The 24,323-nt window shown below is 46.5% G+C and overlaps 1 protein-coding gene across 3 annotated transcripts in view; it reads right to left on the bottom strand.

The window, feature by feature from the left end:
- The window catches only part of CACNA1I (calcium voltage-gated channel subunit alpha1 I), a 132,512-nt gene that overhangs the window by 95,058 nt on the left and 13,131 nt on the right, over positions 1-24,323 (bottom strand). For 2 of the 3 annotated variants that reach the window (XM_048834627.2, XM_048834615.2), the window contains exon 3: positions 6,966-7,063. The exons of the other annotated variant lie outside the window; for it this stretch is intronic. In XM_048834627.2, the coding sequence (XP_048690584.1) occupies positions 6,966-7,063 (98 nt within the window). The remainder of the gene's footprint in view (positions 1-6,965; positions 7,064-24,323) is intronic. 3 annotated transcript variants of the gene reach the window in all.

Here is a 24,323-nt window from a genome sequence, read left to right as displayed (position 1 = left end):
ACTCCAAGTCTGTAAAGCAGACTTTTAAGGTAAATACATTATTCCTTCACTATTACCCATGCACACATCTCACAAAGATTCTCACTCTTGACAAGTTACCAGCCTTGTGTAGATCCCTTCCACGTTCCTCTTTGTGGGTAAATGCCCTGTAAGACATGTGTGGGGTGCGTGAGTTTGTCAGGCCCATGGTGACAGCTGTTTGTGAAGATCAGGGGGCCCTTTGCCAAGGGGTGCTGGTGTCACAGTGAGCTTGGGGTGGCTCACAGTATGGGGCTGGGCACTGAGGCTGGTGGGGCAGGTAACACTCACTGGGCTGGGGGGTAGGTGGTGCTGGGATGGGGCAGGGGCAGGTACCTGTCAGTCTCCAGCACTCGGGCCGCGCCAGGGCCAGCAGCCTCTTCACCTCGGAGTCTCCCCCGTTTGCTCGGGGACCACTCCTCCTCTCAGGCTCCCCGGCCGCTGCCACCGCGGCCGCCTGGGAGGACGCGGGCCGGGGGCGCTGCCGCAGAGGAGATGCAAGGGGCTGGGCTCAGCTGGGGCCCCTCACCTGCCAGCCGAAAGCAGCAGGAACCGGGCGTCAGTCGGGGGGGAGCCGGGCGGCCCAAGCCCTGGGCAGCAGCAGCCTTCGCAGCAGCAGGGACAGGCAGGAAGCGTAGGTGCCCTGGGCTCAGGTCGCCCAGCTCCCCCTGAGCGGTGCCCAGTTCCTGCTGCTCTCGGCCGGCAGGTGAGGGGCCCCCGCCGAGCCTGGCCCCTTGCGTCTCCTCCGCGGTGGCGCCCCCCACCCACATCCTCCCGGGTGGCCACGGCGGCAGCGGCCGGGGAGCCTGAGAGGAGGAGTGGTCCCCGGGCAAACGGGGGAGACTCCGAGGTGAAGAGGCTGCTGCCCTGGCACAGCCCGAGCGCTGGAGACTGACAGGTACCTGCCCCTAAGCAATAGGGTAAAAAAAAATTGGGGGGCACCGCTTTTTGGCACCTGCCTAGTTCGCCTACTGGTCACACCGACCCTGGAAACAGGCTTTTGTTTAGTCTAGTTTTAAGACAGACTGTTCCACAGACCAATACATCTCCCTATCAGAAGCTAATTTCACATACACTCTCCATTGAAATTAGTTCCTCAAAAACACATTGGAGAGAACTCAAAAGCCATCATTTCTCCACAGTGCTGCAAGTGGGGTTTACATCCATATAAATCTCTGTCCTAGGCACTGATATGACACCTAACATCGGGGTGTGGAATATAGATTTAAGGCAGGCAAGTAAATACTGAACTGCTTTGTTCTTGCCATCCCAGGGTTCAGCTGCTTTACATTATTTTTATATTATTGTTTTGGTCTAGTGGGCTGAACACAGGACTGCGAATCAGGAGATGTCGGTTCTATTCCTGACTCTGCCGGTGACTCATTGTGCCTCAGTCGCCCGTTCTGTAACAAGAGGATGATAATACTAATACATTTTTGGAAAGCTTTTTGAGATTGGCAATTGAAAAGCATGGGAACCTGACCGGGTTGGCTTCTAGGAGCTTCTGCAATATAAATGAACAACAATAACGACAGAGCTGGTAGAAAATTTTCTAGTGGAACAATTTTCCATCAAGAAAATGACATTTCATCAAACCAAAACTTCTCACGGGAATGTATCAATGTCAATGAAAATTCATTTTGGAAATATTTTTGAAAAAAAAAAAGTTTCAATAAGGTGAAAACTTTCGGTTTTTTCAGATGTTTTGATTTTTTATTTCACAATTTCTTTTATTTTAATGTTACTAAAAATTGTATAACTGTCACAATCCAAAATGAAACATTTTGATCGATCAAAAATTATTTTCTTTTGTGGTGGGAAGGAAGAAATTTTGTTTCAAGTGAAAATGTGAACTTTTTTGTTTTTGTTCCAATTCAGATTGAAACAAATCTTGAAATCACAGAATTCCGCACAAAATGGAAATCCCTGTTCCCACACAACTCTAAATAATAATATGCCACTATAGTGAGATATGTATATGCAACCCCCTCACATATATTCCTACAGTCATACACTATATATTAATAGACACATATGCTTCCTATTCAACAAAGTTGCTATGCAACAGTCTACTACAGATCCCTCCACAGAACCTTCACATTAGCAGATTTCCGCAGCTCTGTGCAGTCTGTGATGACTCTTTTCAAATTAAGAATCAGTGACCATAAATTTGAGGTAGAGACTGGGAGACACATAGTACAGTGCAAAAGGACTGTGCAACCAATGTGACAGCAGAGTGAATTGAAGAGACACTTTGTGCTCCAATCTCAAAAATATGATGGAGTAAGAGATATTTCCTCAAATTATCAGACATGATTAAAGACTTTCCATTAAAAAGCAGTTAAGAAAAACTGCATTACCCTGAGAGGATGGGAAGAAAAGAGATGACAGAGATGACATTTTATATAGCAACCTACCACTGAATCAGAAATGGACAATAATAACCAAAGGATGTGGAAAAATACCCCAAACCCAGTGTGAAGACCTACTGTGAGCAGATTGTAACTACCTTTGACAGAGACCTGAAGGGTCTTTCTCCTCTTTACACTTTGTTAGCTTGCATAACTTGTCATGCCAATACAGTGTTACTGAATTAAATCGAACGGTTATAGGACCACAACAGCCTATCATTTCTGTTTCATGCACCTTCAGACAAAACCCTGACAGGCAGCATTCATAAGGCTAAAGGCAGGAATGTGAGAGAGAAGCATGAATGCTAATGCATGGGTGAGACATACAGTATTATAAAAACTGGGCTTCTCGTATTTTGTCCAGTCTAATTTAAAAATTATGTAGGAGTTGCCAGACCGGCTCTGACCCTGGGCCCATCCAGTCCAGAGTCCTGTCTTTGACAGTGGCCAGCACCTGATGCTTCAGATGAAGGTATAAGAAACTTCTATTCCCCAGTAGTTTAGAGATTGGCTCAAACCCTGAATCATGGAGTTTAATGTCTCTTCCAAAACTTGTTATCTTTAACTATGATAATTCTGGATATTCTTAACATCCATACAAATGTCTAATCTCCTTTTGAATCTTGCTAAGTTTTGGCCTCAATGACTTCTTGGGGTAGTGAATTCCATGGTCTAATTATGGATTGTGTGAAAAAGTATTTCCTTTAATTTCATTGAATGTCCCCTTGTTCTTGTGTTAACAGAAGTTCCCGATCTACTATGTTTGTACCATTAATTATTTTATATACTTCTATCATGTCATATACAACCAACGGGGCTTCCACCACTTTCCTTGAGAGACTATTCCATGGCTCACCAGATCTCAGTATAAGGAAGTTCTTCCTGTTATTCATTCTAAATTTCTTCTTTAGTAATTTCATCCTATCACTCTAAGTTATAGCCCAGGCAGCACACCAAAAAATCTGTTCTCTTTTGTGTTTACACACATCAATTATTTGTTGTTATCATGTCCATCCTGTTTAGAAATCCCTGTTTAGCGAAGCTAGACCTATTTCACTTTTTAAAAATCTTCCTTCATCAATCAAATCCCTCCAGCTTTCTGATCATTATGGTTGCTCTTCTATGAATTCCTTCTAATATATTCTGGTAGTACGGTGCCATGATTTGAAAACAATGTTCTAGATAAGGCCATGTAGAGGGGGAATATTAGGAAACAGGACTGGAAGAGACCTCCTGGGTCATCGAGTCCACTTCCCTGCTATCACAGGCAACCCAGTCATATAATCCCATTCATAAACATATCAAGCCTCATTTTAAGACTAGTTAGGTTGCTTGCCCCAGTACTTCTATTGGAAGGCTGGTCCAGAATCTTACTCCTTTGATGATTAGAAACCTTCTTTTAATTTCTAGTCTAGATCTTGGCATATGAAGCCCAAAGTTATAACAACCTTGTATGCTGCCATTGCACGTTGCAAACTCATCTCTTCTTTGCTGCCTGCTCTCACTCCCATGGGCAGGAATTTTCAGAAGAATTCAACACCCATGACTGGGAAGAGAGTTTCCAAAGAACTCAGTTCTCTGGGAGGCACCAAAACACAAAGCCAGATTTTCAGAAGAGCTCAGCCCACTGGGTGCACATTGGGTGCTGAGCTCTTTTGAAAGTCTGGCCCCTATTTAGTTGCCTAAACGCGGCACTAAGCTCTTTTGAAAACGTGGCCCTGTGTCTATCTCACCACGGCTACTTCCCAGAGTCCTCCTCCCTCACATTGAATACTTGTGTTTCAGATCATTCCCTCCAGTTTTCTCCTTTTGTTACTTTCTGCCCAGGTGTCTACTCTCTCTCCATCCCTTTGTATTATTTCTCTGTCCTGCCTAGTGTCTGCAACTCCTCCAGTTTTACTATCGTCTGCAAATCTCCTTGATGTGCTTTGCTCGTTCTTCCACATCATTAATGAAGAATTTTAAGAAGACATTCAATAAGATTTCTGACAAAAGGGCCTATCGGTGATATTGGCTGTACCTCACTAGACACTTGCTTCCACCTCAGCACATTCCCATTTATCATTAGCCTTTGTTTACAGCCTTTTAGCCAGTTTTCACTCCACAGGACAGTCTTCCTATCCAAGGAAATTTATTTTTTCATTTAATAATGAAAGTGCCTCTTCATCCAGAACTACTGCACATATAACCATATATCTATGTAGACAGACAGAGATATAAATGTCTGATAGCAGAACAGAAACTAAAACAGTGTTAGTTCTACACAGACACTGCTATAGTGGAGAGAAGTAGAGTTTAGAAGAGGGACCAGTGTAGGGAAGAAATGCATAGAGGTGGCTGTATGGCAAGTTATTGGGCTCTATAAAGGGGTAAGTGGGTGAAATTCTATGGCCTGTGTTATGCAGGAGGTCAGACTAGATGATCACAGTGGTCCCCTCTGGCTTTAACATCTCTGAATCTAGTCTCTGTGGGCCCAATTCTGATCTCACACTGGTTTTTCCCAGGTGTAATTGCATTGATTCTAGTGGAGTTACTCCTTATTTACCCTGGCATAAGAGAGAGAAGAATGCAGGGCTTCATTTTGATCTGTCCAACTTTGTTTTTAGTTCTGGGCCCCAATAATTAAAATTTCCTTGGCACACATCCTCAGGAGACAGCCTGTCAACTGGGTTTCTTTCATTTAGTTTCTTGCCTGCTCTCACCTGTAATAAACTTCCCCTCAGCTCTGGAGAAGGGAATGAAGCCACTGAGGTAAGGAATGGGATTGGCCTCAGCACTGTGGGAGAGCCCTAAGGAGGTCTTGGTCATTGTTGATAGCCTGATAAAAGTGGAAGCAGGGGGCATTAAAGGTGGAAGATGAAAGACACTTCTTGTTATATGGTAAGGGAGAAAAACCCAGTATAAAACCTAGGGAGAAATGGAAGAAATTCTGAAAGTGCCACAATGTCTTATGTGACAGCTGTTTTCACTGAGCAAGGCATGACCTGAAATACCAAACAGACAGAGTGGGACAAATTCATTGCTGGTGTAACTCCACTGACTTCAATGGCATGAAATTGGCCCACTGCATCAAATTCATTCCCCTGTTATAACCAGCATGATACCTGTGCCATATACAGTGGATACTTCCTGTAGTGACATGGGCAATCCTTGTCTACCTTACTGTGCTCTATAGTTATCAAAACTGAATCAAGAAAGAGGAGATGCAGAGGAAGAGGGAAAAGGGAAAGGAAGAAAGGTGGGGCGTAATAAAGAATTGACACGCAGGTAAGAGGCTAGTTTCTGTTTCCCAGCCCCTGCCTCATGAGATGGGGCAGGGTTACAAAAGATTATACCCCGGGGTAAGTGTCCATTGACTGCAGGGGAAAGAAGGAAAGAGAGAAGTGTCATATGAACACAGCAGATACGTAGCTGGATCCTGTGTATGGTACCCCTCCTCACCCCTTTCCCTCCACGGTGAAATTAACACCAAGGTGGGACCGTTTCTCAGATCTGAGCCAAACCAGCAGGGAAGCCATTTAGCTGGGCCAGGGAGCTGTATAAAGCTGATTGTGCCTCCAGGTTCAGGCTCGGCCCATCAGATCCTGACAGCTCAATCCCCAGCAGAGCTCACAGCCCTGACTCATACATGCTGCATATACACAGAGCTGCAGAGGTAGGAACCAGAATAAGAGGGAAAGAAGAAAATGCGCAGCAAGGAATAGATAAAATACGCCATTGTTGTTCACCCCCACGCAGAGCTGGGCTGGTGTATTTTTAAATGAGAGGAAACTGAAGAACGGTGCAGAAGGTAGTAGAGATCAACCCCCTCACTCCCGCTCCCACCTGATCTCACTGCTCATCCATAACCCACCACACACCTCACCATGTCTCTATAGGCGGTCTCACCTCTTCCATATTCTTACGTGAGACCAAAAAAAAATTCTTGCTTTATTACCAATTCCCAGCTCCAGCACTTTGGTTATCAGTTGGACACTATAGACAGAATGACTCCACGTGTAGCCCGACTGTTCACACACTCCCCACAACGCAGCCAGGCAGTCTTTGCACAGCCCTTTGAGAAGAGGGGTTTTTTGGAGGGTGGGAGCGGGGCGGTTGGAGACAAAATGAAGGCTAGGCTGAGAATCTCAGGTACACAGGAATTTAGCCTACACCTGGATTGGAACGAGGGCTCTGTGTCCCATTATCCCAACATCCCTGAGTTCTTCAGGACTCATCACCAAACTGAGGCTAGATTGGTGACTCAGAACTGGAGGGCTAAGTACCCCAAAACTATTTGCCAATTCTTGACCCAGCCAATGGCCCACCAGCTGAGACTGGAATCTAGGGGCCCTGGTTTTGGTGATCTGCACAGAGTATACATGCATAACTGTCTTATAGGCTACAAGGTCAATCCAGCTACCTAGAGGTCCAGGGTGGGACAATCAATGGGGGGAGAGATCCCAGACATAGCAGCAGAGCAATGAATAAAAACAACACAGACAAGGGTGAAGTGCAGATGAAATGGGGTGCCAGTGAGAGGGAAGAACGACTTACTAGGCACCCGGTTGATGGCTTTGAGGGGCCTCAGGACACGGACAGTACGGATTGCAGACAAGTTAATGTTTTGCAGGTCCAGGGAATATTCCACCATCCTGCAACAGGAGAGACAGAGAGTGAGTTTAAAACATTCCAAGACTCAGTTTGAGCGACAGGTATGACACCAGCAGGAGGAAGTGAGGGGTGCCCGAGATGAGAGGGCAGGGCTGTTCACGGCCTCCATGCAGTGCAAAAACCTTTCAATGCATCCGTGCTTTTCCATCCGGCTGGTGGGGAAAGCGTTAAAAACAAGGGGTACTGATGAACCCACGAACACATTGATAATATGCTAATGTGCTCCCCACTGAGGCTAGAGAGGCAGAGGAAATTAATGACAGCTGGCTTGACAAAGCACAGGGTGCATTTTTATTCAAGAGTTTCTGGCAACAGTATAAGTCCTGAGAGTGGAGCTGGAGTCCTTGGGAGCCCGACAAGAGCAGAACTCAAGTCCCCAGAAACCAAAGGTAGAAAATTCAGCCCTTCAATCCATACGTTTTGGAATGGAAAAGAGAGACAGAGCAGCAGTGACAAGCCATCAGGCTCCAACTCAGCGGGCTGCAATGACCCCAGCCTGGCACTTACCTGTGGCAACTGTCACAAAGGGAAAAGGCTGTGCAAGAACAGACAAGGGGATGGTGGCAGAACAGCATGCACCCCACAGGTGACCCCTGCAGAGAGAGATGGGCTGGAGTTCACTGGCAGCTGAACACTCTGGAGCACAGCAGCCACCTTCCCTTCCCAGATGGTGCAGCTGGACTTACTGTGACATACACATCCATAGATTCCCATAGCAAGGATCTAATCAAGGGTCCTTATAGCACTGGGCAGGGTCCACGAGCAGCAGGAGTGATCACATCTCAGCTGTACGTCACTCCTGTTGGACACCATCCTCAGGGGAATGTCCTTATTTTATGATATATACAGGATCTGTGTTTTTTTAAACTTGCAACCTACGCAACGAGTTCTCTCCCCAAATCACCTTGAGAACTGAGCAGCTGTAAGTAATGCATTGGCTTGAACCCACCCCTGCCAGTCAGACAAACATTAAGGAAACATTCCTTTTTTTTTAATATGCGGGGAGGAGAGGAAACATGGGCCTTATAAGGCACTTACTTGTAAGAGGATCTCAAAGCACTTTACACACGTTAATGAATTTAGGCTCATGACCCCTCTGGAAGGTAGGCAAGTATTGTGATTCCCAATTTACATGAAGGGAAACTGAGGCACACAGCAGTAAAGTGACTGGCCTCAGGTTGGCCACTGAGTCAGTGGCAGACTCAGGAATAGAACCCAGATCTTCTGAATCGTTCTAATCAACATTAACCACAAGGCCATCAAAAAAAAGGTGACATTCTCTTGCTGTTTCGAGATGCACAGGAGAGGAATAGGAGAATCTTCTCCTTTCTGCTGCATCTACTCCAAAACCAGAAACGCTTGCTTAACATGCGGCACTTGTCATATACAGAGGCCTTAGGACCTCAGGGCTGTCTATTCAGCACCTTTCACCAGCACCAAATCCACTTTATATTAAAATACCAAGTTGCTTTGTCTCAGTTCTTTTGAGCACTGTGACCCCTCTACCCGGATTGATCCCTGCAATCCATCACCTCATTTCCCCACCACCACCACCACCAGCACCACCAGCACCACCAAAGGACATGAAAAGCAGGTGTCTATCTAAACTTTTCTATCTAAACTTTTCACAAAAGGACTTGTCGGAGTGATAGATTTTCAGACAAAATGGGGTAAACCTGTCGAGGTGTTGTGATTATTTTTTTTCTCTCTCTCTCTTTTTCCCACCGCTCTGTTCTCTCTCATACTTTTAGAGTAATTGAGTGAAATAATTCTTTTCCTGAAATGCAGCAGTGTTGATCTATCCCCCTGGAGCTGTCAGCTCCACACACAGTGAACACGGAGAGAGAGAGAGAGAGAGAGAGAGAAGGGATTTTGCACAGATAATCAAAATATTCATAAAGGAGACACAATCAGCTCACAGAAAGCATGAATGATGGACAGGGATTGAAGATGTGAACAGCAGTTGGGGAAGGATACACGGCAATACACACACACACACTTGTATATGTGCTTGCAGACATACAAGCAGGCACGCAAAAACACAGGCCTCCACACAGAGTTATACACTTGCAGATGTTCTTTTCTCCCACTTCCCATGAGTACACTAGAGGGAAAAGGTGGGTGAGGTAATATCTTTTATTGGACCGACTTCTGCTGATGAGAAAGACACGCTTTTAAGCTACACAGAGCTCGAAAGCTTGTCTCTTTCATCAACAGAAGTTGGTCCAATAAAATACATTATTTAACTCACCTTGCCTCTCTCATATCCTGGGACCAACATGGCTACAACAACACTGAAACCACGAGGACACTGTCAGCTATATCCCCTACGGAGATGTGTGGTGGGCGGGGTGAGAGCTGTGAAAACAAGGGGTTTCCTCTCTGACAAACAGCAGAACAGTCTGAAATAAATTCTCTCAAGCAGATATCAAATAAGCAAATGATCCTAATGTAAAACCTTGCAATTTGGAACGGGGGCCTTTGTTGAACTACAAGTCTCCAGGTAAAAGATCCAATTGCTCTCACAGAGCATGAGCACAGCAGAAAGGCACAATCTCATAATGAACTCGCTGCTGGGTACGTGTACTCTACTTCCCTATACTGGATGTAATCAGAACTTGTCAACTATCGTGCTACAACTGAGATCCTCCTCCAGCTGAAGTTTGGAGCAGGAGGGTCAGAAGTCTATGTCAGCTGTAGTTACAGTAGCCACAGTGTCAGTATGTGGCATTCTAGGTGGCTCTGGATTTGTTACACTCTAGTTTGTTTGGTTGAAAGATCCTGGAACAGTCAGTCTCAGTGCCAGGTGTCACTGAAAAAGAACAACTGGTTCTCAGGGAAGGGAGGGGATTCTTCTTTTGGGAGAAAGTTTGACCCTCTATGGTTTTGCAGAGAGCAACTTCTAATACAGATGAGCTCAGCTCCTACTGGTTTGGCCAGGGGTTTCAGCTCATCTGATAGAACTGTCACTTACCGTTTCTCATGAGGATTCTCAGTAATAGTCTTGGCTAGGGTAACAAATGGGACATGCATGCACACCCGCACTGAATGACAAGGGGCCCGGCTAATTGGTTATTATGCCCACTATGTTCAGCTCAGAGATATCAGCTATAACGTGGACACCCTGAACCTCCACATCACACAGTTCCAGAATCTCCTCTGCTTCAGCATGGTGACAGGTTTCAGAGTGATAGCCGTGTTAGTCTGTATCAGCAAAAAGAATCATAGAATATCAGAGTTGGAAGGGACCTCAGGAGGTCCCTGCCCAAAGCAGGACCAATCCCCAATTTTTGCCCTAGATCCCTAAATGGCCCCCTCAAGGACTGAACTCACAACCCTGGGTTTAGCAGGCCAATGCTCAAACCACTGAGCTATCCCCCCTCAACAAGCAGTACTTGTGGCACCTCAGAGACTAACAAAAGCTTATGCTCAAATAAATTTGTTAGTCTCTAAGGTGCCACAAGTACTCCTCGTTCTTTCTGCTTCAGCAGTTTTCCTGTCTCAGGACCACTCCTTGACACGGCTCTCTCATTCCTGATGTCTCTAGCCTTGACATTACCTTATGTCAATATTTCCCCCCACCTCCAAAGTGATGCCATACACACAGGCTCAAGGAGGGAGGAGACTGGGATGAGGCCAACCCCCTGCCCAGGAAGGAACCTGCTGTCTGTGTGGGCAATTCAAATTTCACCTCCATCCCCTTTCAAAATGGGATCTTTCAGAGACACGGGTAATTTCAGCAGGTGGACCTGCAGAACCCCACCAATTTTCAATCCTGCTGTTTGCTTTCATACCCTTCCCCTGCCACCCTGTGCCTCACCTCCCCGGACTGTGTTTCTACTGGTGGTACCCAGTACATGGCGGGAAGCTGGGCTGCACTGGCTGAGTGCATCACCTGATGTCATAATCTTCCCTGTGTGACAGTAGGACAGATAACCACAGAGACTGACTGGGATGTCACCGAGAATGAGTAGCCAGGAACAGGCTATCACGAAACCAGGATCACATTTGCCACACAAGTGTTTGAAGCTCTTGTAACATTTGCCTTCAAACTCCTGGTTCACCTAATACCCACACCCTACCAGCAGTGAGCCTGATCCTCACAGGGATCAGGATTTCATGGCTGACACTGTTCAACAGAGTTCACTAGACCAAAACTCAGGGGGAAGGGGGCCCAGCTCTGAAGTTTGAATTCAAATCCCCACCTCTATAATGGGCCTGAACAATTATCCTGGATCCAGTGGCTCCTATGCATTGGGAGAAAGGGTTGAAATCTGAAGCTGGATGAGAATTTCACAGCTAGCACCCAAAACTTTGGACCTGAACAAGGGGAAGTTTGAGTCTGCATCTGAACTTCGGGGTTTTGACCCATCACTTGCCCCCAGCTATCTGAAAGAGTTTGGGAAACCATGTTGATCACAATACGCTGTTGGTGTTATAATTTAACTAGAGCAGGGTCAAACTAAGGTCAGCCAAGACATACACCACCTTCTCCCCTAATCCTCCCCTTGTCGCAGCCCAGCTTGACAAGAAAGCATGGGCCTGATTATATATTCCAATTTAGCTTCTCTCGGCATCTTGTAGTCTCTGTTCTTTTATTGTAATTGCTGCTGGTGTCTTCAGGCCCAGAAGCAATCAAGCAAAGCAAACGGCCCAACAAAAACCTGTACCAGGATTTGAATGCTCTCTCCCTCCATCCCCCTCAAGTAAATGGCAGCTCACCTCTGCCGTTGAACAGATGTTACTTGGCCTTTGGTTGTGGGTGGGTGAGTGCAGGAAGGGATTAGGAGCTGAAACTACTGCTAAATCAGTGGGAAACCCCTGAGCTGTGAAGGGATTTGAGCAGAGAGCTGTCAAGATAATTGAATTTGTACAGTAATGCCTCTCCACCCAGAGACTATATTCCCCTTCAAGGTTCCTGTGCAACCCTTCTTGGAAAGGGAGGGGGAGTAATGCTACCTCAAAAGACTATTATTGTCCAAGGTAGGGGTAGGGGGCAAAAGAATGATGAATGGTCACCGTGGGGAATGGCAGAATAGTGCTCAAGATGTAGGAACTCATAACTACTTCCAGTTCAAGCCACTCTCAACAGGAGTCGCTGTAGGGAACGGGACGGGAATGCTGATTGTGGGGGTCGGTGGTTGCTGTCAGGAGGGATGGGATGGGAGCTCTGGCTGTGGGGGGAGACGCTGGAAGGAACGGGGCGGGAGACCTGGCTGAGAGGGAAATTGATGGAGGGAACGGGGTGGGAGCTCTGGCTGTAGGGGGGCAGTCGCTGTTGGGAATGGGGTGGGAGACCTGGATGAGGGGGAAGTTGATGGAGGGAACGGGGCGGGAGACCTGGCTGAGGGGGAAGTTGATGGAGGGAATGGGGCGGGAGCGCTGGCTGTGGAGGGAGTTGCTGGAGGGAATGGGCCAGGAGCACTGGTTGTGGGGGGAGCTGCTAGAGGGAACGGGGCAGGAGCACTGGCTGTAGGGGGAGTTGCTGGAGGGAAAGGGGCAGGAGTGCTGGCTGTGGGGAGGGGGTTGTGTAGGAAACAGGGCGGGAGCGCTAGCTGGGGGTGGGGGGGAGTCACTGTAGGGAACGGGGTGGAAAGGCTGTCTGTGGCTGGGGGGAGTTGCAGTGGGGAACAAGGCAGGAGTACTAGCTGGGGGGGGCGTCGCTGGAAGGAACGTGGTGGGAGCGCTGGCTGTGGGGGAGAGTTGCTGTAGCGAACAGGGTGGAAGCACAGGCTGGGGGAAGGGGAGATGGTGCTGTACCAGGGGCTGTGAGGTATGGGGGTGCTGTCTGAAAGGGAACTTCAGTTACTAGAGAAGTGAGAATGAAAGGAGTCAAGAACAAAAAGCCTCGTGCAAATCTCACCCCCACCCTCTTGCTGAGATTGGCTTTCAGATCCCTGTCCACAGAGCAGTTGACATGACTTCTCAGACATGCAGCATTAATTAGTAGGGGTTTGGGGTGGTGCGTAAAAAATCCATTGTGACATCTCTGAGGCAGGGCCAGCAGCTCTCGTCAAGGAAAGTTACTTCAATTCCCAGGAAGGGGCCAGTTAGAAGAAGAGGGGGCAACGAAGGGTGAAAACAGAAAAAGGAAAAGGTGGGCAGAGGCAAGACACAGTTTTTGCCCTGTGCATTTCAGCTGTCAAAATCAATATGATATTTGCTTCACAGAATTCTAAAGTAACAGCCATCTGTAGTTTCAGATGTTCCCTCCTCTGTGGCTCTGCCTCAATCCCCCTTGCTCCAGTTTTCTCCCCTTCTTATCGCTGTGCTGCTTTCTCTCCATCTCCCTGTCTCACGCCTCTTTGCATCTTCCTCCCCTTCCCTCTCTACTTCTCCCTCCCATCCTTCAGGGATGTCCTTCTTTCACTCTTCCCCCTTCATAACTCACTCTCCCCTTTTTCCTTCTATTCACTTTCCACTCTCCCTTTCCTCTTCTCTCTCTCCTCTCTTCCTACTCTCTGTTTTGACGGTAATCACTACCCTGTGCCTTGGCAAATCTGTCTAGCCCAGTAGCATAGGAAAGATAGGAAGTATGGCAAGAGAACACCCTGGCTTCACCAGGAGATCTTCAATGATCTGAAACTCAAAAAAGAGTTTGACAAAAAGGGGAAACTAGGTCAAATTACTAAGGATGAATATAAACACAAACAACACAAGTATGCAGGGACAAAATTAGGAAGGCCATGGCACAAAACGAGATTAAACTAGCTACAGACATAAAGGGTAACAAGAAAACATTCTACAAGTACATTAGAAGCAAGAGGAAGAACAATGGCAGGATAGACTTGTTACTCAATGGCGGTCGGGGGGAAACAGTAACAGAAAATGTGGAAATGGCAGAAGTGTTAAATGACTTTTTTGTTTTCGGGCATGTCTACGCTTGCCAATGACTTTTTACGGAGAAACTCAGAAGTTTCATCGCAAAGAGAAAACCACCTCCACGAGAGGTGTACAGTTCTTATCGGTGATACTTTTGCGGTGATGTGCAAGTGAAGACATGTTCTTCCTGTTTACAGAGATTTTAGCCTCTGGAGGATAACCCACAGTGCCTAGGTGACCACTCTGGCCAGCAGCTCCGATGCCAGGTAAACAGATGTCTGCTCCTCCCCCTGTAAAGTCCCAGGAACTTTGAAACTCCTGTTCCTGTTTCCTTGGCAAGTGCTCACTTATCATCTGGCCAGGTGACAATGGCTGCTCCACGGAGCAAACAATCCCCTGCTTCATCACATCTGATGAAGTGAGCTGTGGCTCACGAAAGCTCATGCTCAAATAAATTGGTTAGTCTCTAAGGTGCCACAAGTACTCCTTTTCTTTTTGCGAATACAGACTAACACGGCTGTTCCTCTGAATCCCCTGCTTGGAGCAATGCTGAGCTAGTGGAGCTGATCAGTGTCTGGGGAGAGGAAGCTGTGCAGGGACCCGGGATGCCCCCGGATCACTCCCTTCCCACAAGACCTATCCTCAAAATGGAGAGAGCTGCACTGTGGGATAGCTGCCCTCAGTGCATTGCTCTCATCAGCAATGGAACTACTGCAAATGTGAGCACGATCTGATGCCTGTGGAAGTGAGTGAGAACACAAATCAGTGCTTTTCTTTTATCAAAAAGAAAAGGAGTACTTGTGGCACCTTAGAGAATAACCAATTTATTTAGTCTCTAAGGTGCCACAAGGCCTCCTTTTCTTTTTGCGAATACAGACTAACACGGCTGCTACTCTGAAACCTTTCTTTTACCAGTTCCCTATCACCGTGAAACTGAGAGCACAAAAACTCTGCAAGTGTAGACAGTTTTCACCAAAAAGTTTAGTAGCGATTGGACATCTAACACAATGAATGTCAATGAAAATGAGGTAGGATCAGAGGCTAAAATAGGAAAAGAACAAGTTAAAAAATTACTTAGGGTACGTCTTCGTATTACTTAGGGTACGTTAAGAGTAACAAGAAGGGTTTCTTCAGGTATGTTGGCAACAAGAAGAAAGCCAAGGAAAGCGTGGGCCCCTTACTGAATGAGGGAGGCAACCTAGTGACAGAGGATGTGGAAAAAGCTAATGTACTCAATGCTTTTTTTGCCTCTGTCTTCACTAACAAGGACAGCTCCCAGACTGCCGCGCTGGGCATCACAACATGGGGAGTAGATGGCCAGCCCTCTGTGGAGAAAGAGGTGGTTAGGCACTATTTAGAAAAGCTGGACTTGCACAAATCCATGGGGCCGGACGAGTTGCATCCGAGAGTGCTAAAGGAATTGGTGGCTGTGATTGCAGAGCCATTGGCCATTATCTTTGAAAACTCGTGGCGAACGGGGGAAGTCCCGGATGACTGGAAAAAGGTTAATGTAGTGCCAATCTTTAAAAAAGGAAAGAAGGAGGATCCTGGGAACTACAGGCCAGTCAGCCTCACCTCAGTCCCCTGAAAAATCATGGAGCAGGTCCTCAAGGAATCAATCCTGAAGCACTTACATGAGAGGAAAGTGATCAGGAACAGTCAGCATGGATTCACCAAGGGAAGGTCATGCCTGACTAATCTAATCGCCTTCTATGATGAGATTACTGGTTCTGTGGATGAAGGGAAAGCAGTGGATGTATTGTTCCTTGACTTTAGCAAAGCTTTTGACACGGTCTCCCACAGTATTCTTGTCAGCAAGTTAAAGAAGTACGGGCTGGATGAACGCACTATAAGGTGGATAGAAAGTTGGCTAGATTGTCGGGCTCAACGGGTAGTGATCAATGGCTCCATGTCTAGTTGGCAGCCGGTGTCAAGTGGAGTGCCCCAGGGTCGGTCCTGGGGCCGGTTTTGTTCAATATCTTCATAAATGATCTGGAGGATGGTGTGGATTGCATTCTCAGCAAATTTGCGGATGATACTAAACTGGGAGAAGTGGTTGATACGCTGGAGGGCAGGGATAGGATACAGAGGGACCTAGACAAATTGGAGGATTGGGCCAAAAGAAATCTGATAAGGTTCAATAAGGATAAGTGCAGGGTCCTGCACTTAGGACGGAAGAACCCAATGCACAGCTACAGACTAGGGACCGAATGGCTAGGCAGCAGTTCTGCGGAAAAGGACCTAGGGGTGACAGTGGACGAGAAGCTGGATATGAGTCAGCAGTGTGCCCTTGTTGCCAAGAAGGCCAATGGCATTTTGGGATGTATAAGTAGGGGATTAGCAAGCAGATCAAGGGACGTGATCGTTCCCCTCTATTCAACATTGGTGAGGCCTCATCTGGAGTACTGTGTCCAGTTTTGGGCCCCACACTACAAGAAGGATGTGGATAAATTGGAGAGAGTCCAGCGAAGGGCAACAAAAATGATTAGGGGGAGGAGAGGCTTATGACTCTCTTATCACATGACTTATGAGGAGAGGCTGAGGGAACTGGGATTGTTTAGTCTGCAGAAGAGAAGAATGAGGGGGGATTTGATAGCTGCTTTCAACTACCTGAGAGGTGGTTCCAGAGAGGATGGTTCTAGACTATTCTCAGTGGTAGAAGAGGACAGGACAAGGAGTAATGGTCTCAAGTTGCAGTGGGGGAGATTTAGGTTGGATATTAGGAAAAACTTTTTCACTACAAGGGTGGTGAAACACTGGAATGCGTTACCTAGGGAGGTGGTAGAATCTCCTTCCTTAGAAGTTTTTAAGGTCAGGCTTGACAAAGCCCTGGCTGGGATGATTTAATTGGGGATTGGTCCTGCTTTGAGCAGGGGGTTGGACTAGATGACCTCCTGAGGTCCCTTCCAACCCTGATATTCTATGATTCTATGATTCATTAGCATCGCGAAAGCGCTGCCAGGGCAGTGCTTTAACGTGGCTGTGTAGTTGCAGCACCAGCACTGGGAAAGAGCTCTCCCAGCGCTATAAAAAAACCCACCCCCACGACGGGAGTAGCTCCCAGTGCTGGTGCGCTGTCTACAGAGCCACTTTACAGCACTGAAACTTGCAGCGCTCAGGGGTGTGTTTTTTCACACCCCTGAGTGAGAAAGTTGCAGCTCTGTAAAGTGGCTGTGTAGACAAGTCCTTAGACATTACTTAGATGTCTTCAAGACACCACGGTCTGATAAAATACATCCTGGAATACTCACGGAGCTGACTGAGGAGATACCTGAGCCTTTAGCAATTATCTTCAAAGAGTCATGGAAGATGGGAGAGATTCCAGAGGACTGGAAAAGGGCAAATATAGTGCCAATCTACAAAAAGGGAAATAAGGATAATCCGGGCAATTACAGACCAGTCAGCTTTACTTCAGTACCAGGAAAGATAATAGACCAAATAATTAAGCGATCAGTGGCAAACACCTAGAAGATAATAAGGTGATAAGTAACAGTCAACATGGATTTGTCAAGAACAAATCCTATTAAACCAACCTAATAGCTTTCTTTGACAGGGTAACAAGCCTTATGGACAGGGTGAAGCAGTAGACAGGGGTGCCAGAACAATTTTTATAGTGGGGGTGCTGAGAGCCATTGAATCAAACTGTAAACCTATATATAATGGAAACCACTTCAAGCCAGAGGGTTCAGTAGCACCCCCAGCATCCCTAGTTCCAGCACCTATGATTGTAGATGTGGTATATCCTGACTTTAGTAAGGCTTTTGATACTGTCTTGCATGACCTCATAAGCAAACTAGGAAAATACAACCTAGAAGAGTTACTATAAGGTGGGTGCATAACTCATTGGAAAATCATTTCCGGAGTGTAATTATCAGTGGTTCACAGTCAAGCTGGGGGGGCAAAATAAGTGGGGTCCCACAGGGATCGGTCCTGGGTCTGGTTCTGTTCAATATCTTCATCAATGATTTAGATAATGGCATACAGAGTACACAAGTTTGCAGAGGATACTAAGCTTGGAGGGGTTGTAAGTGCTTTGGAAGATAGGATTAAAATTCAAAATGATCTGGACAAACTGTAGAAATGGTCCAAAGTAAATAGGATGAAATTCAATCAGGACAAATGCAAAGTACTCCACTTAGGAAGGAACAATCAGTTGCACACATACAAAATGGGAAATGACTGCCTAGGAAGGAGTACTGCAGAAAGGGATCTGGCGGTCATAGTGGACTACAAGCTAAATATGAGTCAACAGTGTAATACTGTTGCAAAAAAAAAAAAAGCAAACATCATTCTGGGATATATTAACTGGAGTATTGTAAGCAAGACACGACAAGTAATTCTTCCACTCTACTCCACGCTGATTAGGCCTCAACTGGAGTATTGTGTCCAGTTTGGGCACCACATTTCAGGAAAGATGTGGACAAACTGGAGAAAGTCCATAGAAGAGCAACAAAAATTATTAAAAGTCTAGAAAACATGACCTACGAGGGAAGATTGAAAAAAATGGGTTTATTTAGTCTGGAGAAGAGAAGACTGAGAGGGGCCATGATAACAGTTTTCCAGTACATAAAAGGTTGTTACAAGGAGGAGGGAGAAATATTGTTCTCGTTAACCTCTGAGGATAGGACAAGAAGCAATGGGCTTAAATTACAGCATGGGAGATTTAGGTTGGACATTAGGAAATACTTCCTAACTGTCAGGGTAGTTAAGCACTGGAATAAATTGCCCAGGGAGATTGTGAAATCTCCATCATTGGAGATTTTTAAGAGCATGTTAGACAAACACCTGTCAGAGATGGTCTAGAATAATACTTAGTCCTGCTTCGGCTGCAGGGGACTGGACTAGAAGACCTCTCAAGGTCCTTTCCAGTCCTACGATTCTATGATATACAAGAGACCTTGAGTTACAAGGAAGGACAGTCCCAGTCACTTGTTCCATGTGTTGACCAATCTATTAACACATTGACCCTGGCCTGAAAGTACCAAAAGGGTCTGGCCTGGAGCACCTTCAACTCATGCCAACCACTGAAGCAGAGAACAAACAGTCAGGGAAGAGGGACACTGATCGTGAGGTCCGAGCCCAGGCCAAATAGCTTCACCAGCCACAACTTTGCACATCTTTTGCTCCTCTTCCCTATATGCTCCAGAGAGAAGAATTATGTTTAGAACCTGAGAGCAGCAAAAGAACCTGGCCAAAGTGACTATGCCAGGCAACAAGAAGAAGTCCCGAACAAGAGACCTTTGATAGCCACATTTTAGATGTTTTTTTTTCTTTCAGATGAGCTGGATTCCTTACATCAGGGGTCAGCAAACTTTCAGAAGTGGGGTGCCGAGTCTTCATTTATTTACTCTAATTTAAGGTTTCACGTGCCAGTAATACATTTTAATGTTTTTAGAAAGTCTCCTTCTATAAGTTTATAATATATAACTAAACTATTATTGTATGTAAAGTAAATAAGGTTTTTTAAATGTTTGAGAAGGTTCATTTAAAATTAAATTAAAATGCAGAGCCCCCTGAACCAGTGGCCAGGACCTGGGCAGCGTGAGTGCCACTGAAAATCAGCTCGCGTGCCGCCTTTGGTACACGTACGACAGGTTGCCTACCCCTGCCTTACGTACAAAAGCCACAGACAAAAGGGACATGAAATAAACATGAAAGGTACACATCATGGGCACAAGGCAACACAAACTAAGCACATAGAAAAGTCATATGCAATGGGAACAAAGAAGGCAAAGGTGCTTCATGACAGAAAAAAGCGGACCTGGCCCATATCCCAAAGGGCTTGCAATCGAGATACAAAGGAGAGGGGACAGAACAGTGGGGAGTAGTTGGAGGAGGAGGAAAAGAGTTACAGCAATAGGATTACATTACACAGTGAAGGCTGCACAGCAAGGTGGGATTTTTTTTCCCCCGGTATCTAAAACATCGTGGGTGACCCTCTTCATGGCAGTAATGAGTCTCAGGAATGGAATGAGAAGGTGCTGCCCTTGCACACCAGGTTGCAGAGGCAACAGGGTATCGAGGCTGACAACATTAGCAAGAGGGCAAAGGCAAGGGAATGCTGATATAGGTCTCTCTCCCCTGAAGAGGCAGCCAGCATGACATTGTCTCTTTCAGTCTGCGTGGTCAGCTATGTGTCCAGTCTTAGATGCCGATTGTGGCACTTCATTCCAGGGGCGATGACTCCATGCAGTCATGTGTCTCCCCTTCCCAAATAAGACCTACGGGCATTTTATCTACTTACCAGTCTAATTTTAGATTTCCCCTTTCTCCCACTTCAAGGTCAAGGAACCTGGTGGATGTCAGTATAATAGCTGAGGAAAGGGAACATGCTGTGTTTCAAATTTCCCACCTACAATATGGAAGAGGGGCCAGGATAGTCACTCCTGAAAATTCCTTCATCCACATGGTAAGCAGGGATGGAGGGAAGGCCAATTACCCTTGGAAACTCCCACCTCCAGTTTAGAAATCTGTGACTATGGAGTGAGGTGGGGGAAACATTCCAACATCCAATTCCATGGCTAATCCTTTCATTGGCTCATATTACCTTAGCATCCTATACCCCCATCCTATGTCTCCTCTCACCTGGCATACCTTGCCCAGCCCCACCCATTCAAGGATATTAAAAATCCTCTACCCTGGCACCTCAGATAGGCATATTCCTCCATACAGTTAATTCCTAGAAGTCAAAGACAATCAGCCTGGACAAACCCCCCACACCCTCTTCCAACAGCTGCCCCGATTAGTGGACGAAAGAGGCAGAAACAGCTGAACCAACCAGCTTCAAAGCATCTAAGAAGCCAATTGCTGTCTGGTTAGCATGGCTCATTCATGCTAATGGCAATAATGGCGGAGCAAGAGCAGGGAAGGCAAGACAGCAAACAAGAAGCTAAATTGCTTAAGTGGATAGTGTATCATGAAAGACACCTGTCATGAAGCCGCATTAGTAACCTCATTAGTAAGTATGTACCCTGGCTTATCCACAAGGATAAAGGGGCAGACTGTCCTGAAAGCAGCATGGTGCCATTGATGTGAGGAGCTGAGTCCAGGATCCATCCCCTCCACCCCAGACTGAGGCAGGTCCCCCTCGCATCCTGATCCCCCTGTTGGGGCAGTCCCGCTGTGCTCATGTTCCGAGCAGTGTTGGCGTTGGCTATGGCTACCTGAACCTGACCAAGCTCGAGAGTGTTAAGTTGTTTGCAGACCTGACCCAAGCCGAATCCAACACTTGTAGCTAGGTCCCACTGCATACAGGTCGGGTTGCAAGGCTCTACTCCAGACTCTCTACAGCACTGAGGACACTATCAGCACTCCATACATATTGATTAGCAATATCACATGCTATGTATCCAGACACACACTCAAGCATGAGGTTTGAAGGCTCTTGCACACATTTTGCAATCACAACTTACGTGGCAAGGCTTGAAAACGGGGACTAAAGGGTCAAGCAAAACTACTGAGGAAACCATTGAATAACACCTTCCTTTCCCCCCACCGAGAAAACCATCATATGACATCAGATGAGACTTGGCTAATCATGACAGTTTGCTTTAGATTTCTTTGCATACCACAAACTGATTGGCTAAGCAGTCTTATTTACTTCTTTTAAAATCAGATTTCATGGTGCTGCAATTATAACCCTTCACTAGCAGCAGAGCTGGGAGATACAATATAATTTTTGCCCTCCTTGTTTTGCTGACAATGGAAATTTTTACTCCATTTCTTATTAAAAACAAAACAAACAAAACAAAAAAAAAACCCATGCTGTACAGGATAACTTAATTGAGTAAGTAATTTTTTTATTTAATCAGGGTTTTTTTTATTTCTCTCCAAGCAAAGGCTTGCTGAAACCTGCCTGAGTCTATGATACCTTTCCCTAGCTGCATGGGATGTGATTATTTCACGTCACTGTATGTTCACATTTCCTTCCAAATCTAGTAATAAGAGAAAATGTCGGAATGCCTTAAGAGTTGGAGAGACACTTTGTGACTAATATATGAGACATAATCAGGTTTTCTCTCTGTGATGAGAAAGCTAGGGGAGACTGGACAGCTCAGGGAACAGGAGAAAGAATGTGGGGCCTAGGTTTTTAAAACCACAAACCTAAAAATAGGCTCATAAATCCACATTTAGGCCCTTCAATAGGTGACTTGACTTCCACAAGTGCTGAGTGTTACTACCTGGCCCAATACCCCTCTGCATAGTCATCAGTCTGTTGTGGGTGGACTCAGATGCTGGGACCCTTGTACTTCCAAGCCAACTAGGTATGGGTAAAGCCTAGCAGCTATTTCTTAGCTCTGGGATTCTAGGGAATACTTCCAGACTCAGACCTCTTTGTCCAGTGCCCTTCCTTGGGATATGGGACACCAGCATCCAGCTGTCCTGGCCCCTGAAACCAGTGTCTGAGACCTCCGGAGTCACCAAGCTACTTAGGCATGCTCCTCCAGAACTCCACCTAGATTGTGGGCCACTCTCTGGACTTCTAGGCAGGAAAGCACAGAACACAAGCTTAGCAAAGAACACAGTCACTTTGACTCTTAAAACACGCAGCAGTTACAGATTCTTGAAAATAACAAAAATCCCGAGGCACACCTTGTCCTAGTCAGAGCTCACTTCTTCTTGTGAGTCTGAGGTTCGTCAGAGTTTCAGGATGCATACAGTCCCTCCTGCTCTCATCCTCCTACAAGTCCTTCTTATATGTGGCCATGGTTGCCCCCTCAATACAGAGCAGGACCGTGCTCTCAAACAGGACCCTTGTCTCTGTAGCAGGTGTTCACGCTGAGGCCAACTCTACACTAGGGACTTGTCAACACTACAAGTGCTTCGCTGGCATAGCTATACTGGTATTGCCAAGTGGGCAAAGCCACCTAGTAGAAATGCAGGTTATACTGATCAAAGAAGTTCTTCTGCCAGTATAGTAAAACCAACCCCATAAGCTATACAGGCAAAGGGATTCCTGCATCTACACTAGGGCTTTTGGCAGAATATCTATGTCCCCTTCAGGGTGTGATTTTCCCCCCACACTCCTAGCCACTATAACTATGCCAGCAAAACTTTGCAAGCATAACTTTTTCCAGCCCCCTGAGTGAAACAAGCTGTACCAGTAAAATTGCAACTACATCAGGAGCTTTTGCCAGCACAGGTATGTCAGTCGGGGAACTCATCTCTTCACACCTCTGATCGACATAGCTAAGAACATTTGCTGGCATAGTTTAGACCTGGCTTGAGAAGCTCCTGATTCACCAGTCAGGCTCGCTTGCCCCTTGTAGGTTCCTGTACAGAGACCCTTGTTCCATGGGGGTGAGCCAGTAGCTGAGAGTCATTCAGTGTTGATAACAAGAGATGGCTCTCGGTGACAGTCCTTCAGCGAGGTGTTTAACACCTTTTCCGAGAAGGGCAGCTGGCTGGAATGAAGTGCAACAGGCTGCCCTTGGGCAAGCCCAGACTTGTGCAGTCATCATGCCCATACAGCATGGGTGGAAACAGAATTCATAAACTGATACTGTCATATCCCACTGAGTAACCAGCAGCACCCATTCAGGGTGAGTCGTGTGTTCAGTCTGTTTATTCTCCATGAGGGTCACCTGGCTGGGCTTCTGGGCTCCTGAATGGGCCAGGAGAGACAGTCTGTTTGTTTATGTCTCTCTAAGGATTGTGTGCTGGGAACTTTGGGTCTGTACTTAACCCCAGAGTTTGAAGTTCAAGCGGTTAATCCCTCCCTGTTAGCGGGGGGATGAAGCTAGAAGTGTAGAAATCATTTGCCAGATGAACGGGAGTGGCAAACAGGGTTGCTAATAGAGGGAGTGTAAGAGGCTTTCTTTCTAGGTACAGTTCTATGTTCAATAGCCTGATGGCAGCAATGGACATTTTCTTTCCTGCCTGAAGCCAGACGGGACTTCCTCCACATGAAGTGGAAGTTGGTGGCTGTGCTGCAAAAATAGATTTGTGATTTGGAAGGACAAGTACTGACTCTACAGAAAGACTGAGGAGTACTTGGCAAACCAGATTCAGGAAATCTCACATGCACCCCTCTCCTTGCAGAATCAAGAAAGAAAGAAACTGGTGACCAAGGAACCAGAGAGGAGGCTTGGCAGTTTGTAACCACCAGAGGCAAGAGGACCAGGCAGCATTCTGCATGGCTGGAGGCATATCAGAATGGGCTCGCTGTGACCACCAGAGAGAAGAGGACCAGGAAGAATACCCACAGAGCTAGAAGCTAGAAGTACTACTCAACCCAACCCACAAGTCTATCAAGAGTGCCCATGAAAAGATCTCAGGGTTCCAGTGACAGGCAACAGCCTTGTGGGAGGGGAGGGGGCACCTTGGGCGAAGTGGGGGTATCCTGTTTTCTCTTTGGGAAATATGGTCACCCTGCAGCTCCCAGCCACTGTGGGCAGAGGGGGGCCCGCCTGCAGCTTC

The sequence above is a fragment of the Caretta caretta genome, chromosome 1 (genome assembly GCF_965140235.1).
Source record: "Caretta caretta isolate rCarCar2 chromosome 1, rCarCar1.hap1, whole genome shotgun sequence".
NCBI lineage: Eukaryota > Metazoa > Chordata > Testudines > Cheloniidae > Caretta > Caretta caretta.
The sequence above is the reverse complement of the archived record's forward strand: the minus strand, read 5'-3'. Positions and strand labels throughout refer to the sequence as shown.